Source organism: Rhagoletis zephyria, unplaced genomic scaffold (assembly GCF_001687245.7).
Source record: "Rhagoletis zephyria isolate East Lansing unplaced genomic scaffold, Rhagoletis_zephyria_1.1 Rzeph_scaffold_07801, whole genome shotgun sequence".
NCBI lineage: Eukaryota > Metazoa > Arthropoda > Insecta > Diptera > Tephritidae > Rhagoletis > Rhagoletis zephyria.
In genome coordinates this window covers 23,363-29,677 of record NW_016164883.1, presented here as the reverse complement: position 1 = coordinate 29,677, position 6,315 = coordinate 23,363, and the positions used below count along the sequence as shown (strand labels likewise).

The 6,315-nt window shown below is 36.8% G+C and overlaps 2 protein-coding genes across 4 annotated transcripts; one reads left to right on the top strand and one right to left on the bottom strand.

Moving 5' to 3' along the window:
• Nucleotides 1–6: 6 nt before the first annotated feature.
• On the top strand, nucleotides 7–754 carry LOC108374534 (uncharacterized). The gene has a single exon (XM_017630510.1). The coding sequence runs from the start codon at nucleotides 179–181 to the stop codon at nucleotides 509–511; it is 333 nt and encodes a 110-aa protein (XP_017485999.1). The 5' UTR covers nucleotides 7–178; the 3' UTR covers nucleotides 512–754.
• On the bottom strand, nucleotides 285–3,393 carry Cog4 (conserved oligomeric Golgi complex subunit 4). 3 transcript variants are annotated; one of them, XM_017630508.1, is made up of 3 exons: nucleotides 3,215–3,392; nucleotides 833–3,159; nucleotides 285–530 (listed from the first exon to the last, which is right to left on the bottom strand). In XM_017630508.1, exon 2 carries the CDS (start codon nucleotides 3,153–3,155, stop codon nucleotides 870–872), a length of 2,286 nt encoding a protein of 761 aa, XP_017485997.1. In that variant the 5' UTR covers nucleotides 3,156–3,159; nucleotides 3,215–3,392; the 3' UTR covers nucleotides 285–530; nucleotides 833–869. The 3 variants fall into 3 exon arrangements, with proteins under 3 accessions (XP_017485997.1, XP_017485998.1, XP_017485996.1); XM_017630509.1 differs by lacking the exon at nucleotides 285–530 and adding an exon at nucleotides 651–738 and having other exon boundaries at nucleotides 3,215–3,393; XM_017630507.1 differs by lacking the exon at nucleotides 285–530 and having other exon boundaries at nucleotides 769–3,156; nucleotides 3,212–3,393.
• Nucleotides 3,394–6,315: the final 2,922 nt, after the last annotated feature.

Below are 6,315 nucleotides of genomic sequence, written 5' to 3'. Positions count from 1 at the left end.
AAATTTAAAAATAATTTATTACAGCAAAGACTCAACATTAATATTTTGATTATAGCAGACTCAATTGTTATCACGGTTTGCGATAAGCCCTCCAAATACATAAACACAATTGTATGTATGTGTATTTACTCGATATTTTTTAATATAAGTGAAGGAAACTTTAGTAATCTGAACAAATATGAGAAAAACAATAACTGCTTTTCTTGCAATTATAAGCTTATTGTGTTGTCAAGCTTGGCCAGAGAATTCGCTTAAAGGAAGTCTTCCAGGAAAGCTATGTTTTCAACGATTTCGACGTCAATTTGACATAACATTATCCGCTGATCATAATAATCAACAACGCAAAACAGAAATAGCTCTGGAGGCCCTTGCGAATCTATGGCGTAGTCACGATAGTAAAACGACTGTTGATGGTGGAGTTAAAGTGGCACATAGCAAAAGCGCTTTCCAAACGGATAATACGCAACTTTCGGCGCGTCTTGATGTCAAATTTGAAGTTGGAAGGAAGTAAAATTCGCATTTGTCTTTGTCTTAAAAAAAATAATAATTTAAGTATGTATAAATATTGAAAATATAAGATATTATGCATTATATTTATGTAGATCTTTCAATTAAAATTAACTTATACATTCATATGTACATATACGCGACGAGAATAGATTATTTGTCAACCAATAATGGCTTTCAATATAAGCACAGTATACTGTGAATATAAGTACATATTTTGTGATCGAAATACTATGAAAAGAATAGAGAATCAAATTTAATGGAAAACTCGAAAGTAAAATCTTAGTAGAGTATTGCACAAATCCATAAACATGTATATACTTACACATAGTATGATGGTCGTATTCCATTCGTTACAATAATTACAATTTTACGCGCTTGATCTCATCCATACGAAAATCAGTGCGTAATGCTAACAATGTCCTCACTTCTTGGGCCGTTAAACGCCACGAAGGGGTTTCATTTCCATTTTCTGGACTCCAGTAATCAGAAAGTTCGTCAACCTTCTCTAAATTTAATATTGTTGCTATCTGCGTCAATCGTGTCATTTTGTCGCGTACTGACCATGATGTTACACCAGTTAAATATGAACTAAGTGCACGAATTTCCTGATCGAGAATGAGACCTCCGAGTCGATTAAAAGACGTCTTCTTTATTACTCTTTCCAGTCTCGAAGTAGTATCTGCAGCTAATATACTAACAAAAGCATCAAAATTCCTTGGCGTAAGCACATTTTTGAATTGGCTTAAGAAACCATCCAGCTGCACAATAAGAGTTTGAATATATGTTTCGCCTGCCTCGTAGTCAGCCAGTTCTTCTTCGGACAGAATGTGACTGTAGTTGAGAAATTGGTCAACCCAGGGATTTAGGCGAGGTTTAATTGCACTCGATCTTAATTGGGTCATACCAAAATTTACACAGGCTTTTAAGGTATCTCTTACGGTTCTCAATTCTGATATGCAACTGTCTACAATACGTCGCTCGGTAGCTGAAATCGATGGAAATGAGTTTTTGATATCTTGCTCTATGGTTTCCCATAAGGTTTCAAGATATTCGGTCGACATATCAGCATTATTTAAGCGGTTAATAAAGTTGGTGCGGGCCTTTTCACTGTCACTGGATTGCAATTTCCCATGCTGTACTGCACTTTGGATGGCGCTATAAGCTAAATCTGTGTAGCCGGAAGGATATCCATTCTTAAGTGGAATTTTCAAAGCATTTATAAAATTGTATAAGCAGGAAGCAGCATTGTTGATCACTGCGCATAGCCCGTTTACTGATTGCGTTGTTAGCGACCGGCGAATACATTTTCGTAAAATATAAAAAACATCATCCACCATAGATGAACATTGTTGACCAACTTCAAAAGTGTCCAAAGCTATTGCTTTATATACGCTTTCTTCCATAAAATGTCTCTCGAGTAGCAGATATGTGCTGAGTAGTTCCTGCATTTGACGACTAAGATCTGAATTGTTTAAAAGCGATGTTAAACGTTGTGTTTGGCGTTCTTTCTCAATTTCTTCTGTGTTACTGGCGTCGATGTCTAACTTCACCTTACGCCTTAAAAATCTGAAGTACAATTCTACACGAGAGTGCATGATTGTTAGTTCTACAATGATTGGGTCAATGTCCTTTAGTTGAGGTTTTTCCATGCTAACATATTGCTTTTGATATTGACTAAGCGATGGCATACTACCGCCTGTGGAACGATTGTAGTCGTTGATTTGTTGAATTATATCATGTGTTCGCCTATTTTTATTAAATTCCAAAACAACGTTCTTAACCTCTGAGTCGCATTCATTTTGTAATAATATCGCTAAAGTTATGAGATAGCCGGACCCATAATAGGCCTCTATGATGGGCTTATTTACTTCAATTACACGGGCGAAATTCTCTAATAAAGACGTTAAAGTATCGGCAAACGCTACTGGCAAACGGTTCTCTGCCTTTGCTATATCCAGTGAAGTGCGTACTTCCTTTTCTGATTTAATAGCCAATTTCATGCAAATGTATTTGCCAAATTTTTCGATGCCATCGTAATGCATCCCTAATAAAGGAAATAATTTCAAAAATCGCTCCACTGAAGCCAAGTCATCTTTGTTGACAGCTTCGTCGAAGCGTTGCTCTACAAGCTTTCGCATTTTTGCAGTGGCGTTTTCTAGTGTATGAACAGCATCGCTTACAGATGTAACAGAACCACTTGAGCCGACATCACCAGCTGTCCGTTGTAAAACATTCTGGTCTATTGATAAAAAACGACCAATCAGAGCTGATCCCTTTTCATAGTCTTCCTCATCTATTGCTTTTAGTACACCGTGGCTACAAAGTTGCAAATCTATTAAATCATGTACACGTTGCTGGCATTCAGATGCGCGGCTTCTAGCCAAGTCTACACAACGCACCTTAGCACTTACAGATTCAGCTAAATTAGCGGTATGAGAAATTTGTAGACTTAACTTTTTGGTATCTGCGTCCACGGAATTTAAGGAACCAAGAAAATGGCCAAACGCACTCATTTTTGACTCGATAAGTGACTGCTTGGATAGTAAACTATCCAAATTGGAATTTATGTCATCTTCTTGCTCGGATATTTTGTGTAGCAGTAATTGGAAATCTTCATTGGGATCAGCATCCTCGCTTGCTAACATCTTTAATTCAGAAGAGAGTTTTAGAATAAAGTAAATAATATATGGAATACGCACCTTTTTTCACCTGGGATTGTGAAAATCAAGCAGAAGAAAATTATAAATTTGATATGTGTTGTCGCGTCAAGAACGTAAACACCCCCCATCAACGGTATTTTGTGCATAAGTTGATATCGACTATCGATATCAAATAAAGTAATAGCTACGTTTCTTTACGGATAATTGTCACTAAGGGCAAGTTTTTCAGTGTACGGCCGTGGTTTAAACTCAATTTANAAGAAAATTATAAATTTGATATGTGTTGTCGCGTCAAGAACGTAAACACCTCCCATCAACGGTATTTTGTGCATAAGTTGATATCGACTATCGATATCAAATAAAGTAATAGCTACGTTTCTTTACGGATAATTGTCACTNTCAAATACGATTTTTTTCCCGCTTCTACCATTCTATAGGCCGATAATAAATTTGCTGATAAGTCTGGTATATGCAGTACATTGTTAACGTCAACTACATACTCCCTATTCTAGCGCCCTCACAAAAATCACCATACTCACTATTGTGAGTTTTCTCACTATTGTGAGGTTCACCCAATGCTGGCGAAAATACAAAACATAAAAAGATCACAATTGTCAGAAAATTTGTAATGACCACATATGAACCTCACAAAGCAAAAACAGCTGTTTTTTGAGTTTTTTTTTAATTAAATTCTTGCGTTAAGCGACTAAACAGAAAATATATACATATGTAAAAATAGGAATAAAAAAAACTGACACCTCCTTCCTTCCACTTGGCCATAGTTCGAATGGGCCCTCGTATTGAATTTAGGGTGTCTGCCACTTCTGACCATTAATTTTGTATTAACTGGGGGTTACTTGGTTGGAACTTCCCACGTTGAAGCTCCGGGTGCTCTTTGCAGAAACTTATAAAATACTGCAGCTGCTCCTGCGAATTTCTTTCGAACTTGGATCGCCTAGAAAATAAATTAAATAAGATATTATACAGCAAATTTTTACATTTTATAAAATTACTTACTTTTTTTGTTGTTCGGCCTGCATTTTTCGCGCTGTTTTTCATTTATAATATGGCCGTTTGACAGCAAAACACTTTTCACCTCAAGTGGTGAATTTTAAAGAGCTTGCGTCATAATAAGCATTCAGCACAAAAATTATGCAAATCCTGACACGATAAATATTGAACATGTAGCATTCGTGCGCGATCCATCAATCCATCAATATGGATCGCGATCCAAATATCGTGATAATTACTGACCGTGTGACAGAGCCCTAAGATCAGCCAATCAAATGTCAGCCAGCTGTCCAATTTCAACTCAGTTTACTTAAACTAAGTTTAAACTGGCACTGAAAAACTGGCCCTAATTATCACTAGTTATCAAGCGTTTCTTAACGGCGCGTTTGCATTAGACAATGCTGTCAAGACAATAAAGAAATACGTATTAGTGGTTAAAAACGCGGATAATAAGTAACTTATTTAGGGTTTACACCATATTACAACAAACACATAATGTTGACATTATTGTCATGACAGTATTTTCTGGTGTAAACCCTAACTTAGGGTTCACGTTCACGTTCGACATTTTACTCAAAATGAATTGTCTTAACTATTGTCAGGACGCCTACGCCACGGAGACAATTATCAGCGTTTTTGAAAACTAATATCTATTTTTTTATTGTATTGACAGCATTGTCCAATGTAAACGCGCCGTAAAGGACTACATGTAAATATAAAGCTGCCTTTACATGGGGCGATTATTTAACTTGCTGTCTACTTTGAGGCCAGCGATTTTTGAATCACCATTTACACGAGCGATTTTTTCAGAGCAATGTTGAATCGCCTGGAAAATCGCCTCATGTAAAGGCAGCTTACGGGCCAATTTTTCAGTGCCAGTTTAGACCTAGATTAAGTAAACTTAGTTTAAATTGACATTTGATCGGCAGATCTTAGTTTAAACTAGCCAGATCGGGCGTTTCAATTCAGGTTCGCAAACCTCGTAAATTTACGAGCCTCGTAAAAGAACTGTAAACATTTATATGGAGCTCAATTTACGAGCCCCTTGTAAATTCAGGAGGCAAATTTGATACCCGAGCAACCTCGTAAACTTCAGTGTTGCCGAGAGGCTGACATTTTTTTCCTAAAATGAATGAAGNAAACCCTAACTTAGGGTTCACGTTCACGTTCGACATTTTGCTCAAAATGAATTGTCTTAACTATTGTCAGGACGCCTACGCCACGGAGACAATTATCAGCGTTTTTGAAAACTAATATCTATTTTTTTATTGTATTGACAGCATTGTCCAATGTAAACGCGCCGTAAAGGACTACATGTTAATATAAAACTGCCTTTACATGGGGCGATTATTTANTTGTATTGACAGCATTGTCCAATGTAAACGCGCCGTAAAGGACTACATGTAAATATAAAGCTGCCTTTACATGGGGCGATTATTTAACTTGCTGTCTACTTTGAGGCCAGCGATTTTTGAATCACCATTTACACGAGCGATTTTTTCAGAGCAATGTTGAATCGCCTGGAAAATCGCCTCATGTAAAGGCAGCTTACGGGCCAATTTTTCAGTGCCAGTTTAGACCTAGATTAAGTAAACTTAGTTTAAATTGACATTTGATCGGCAGATCTTAGTTTAAACTAGCCAGATCGGGCGTTTCAATTCAGGTTCGCAAACCTCGTAAATTTACGAGCCTCGTAAAAGAACTGTAAACATTTATATGGAGCTCAATTTACGAGCCCCTTGTAAATTCAGGAGGCAAATTTGATACCCGAGCAACCTCGTAAACTTCAGTGTTGCCTAGAGGCCGACATTTTTTTCCTAAAATGAATGATAAAATAACGAAAATAAATTAAAAAAATAATCCGCAAATAAAATGAACTAATTTCATTCACTAACTGTATTGACTTCAGTTTTCTGCTAATTATCGGCAATTTTAATTATATTGTAGCCAATAGTGATAGAGACAAGATGGCGGGATGTTATGGAAAATACTACGAAACAAAAATTGCTTCACAAAATTCTTGTTGAACTGTCAAACAGTACTGTATTGACGTCAATTTGCGAACCTATTCACACCTTTTCACAAAGGGGGCGTTCCATGAACCAAAAATCAAGATCGCGCAAGAACGCGACGT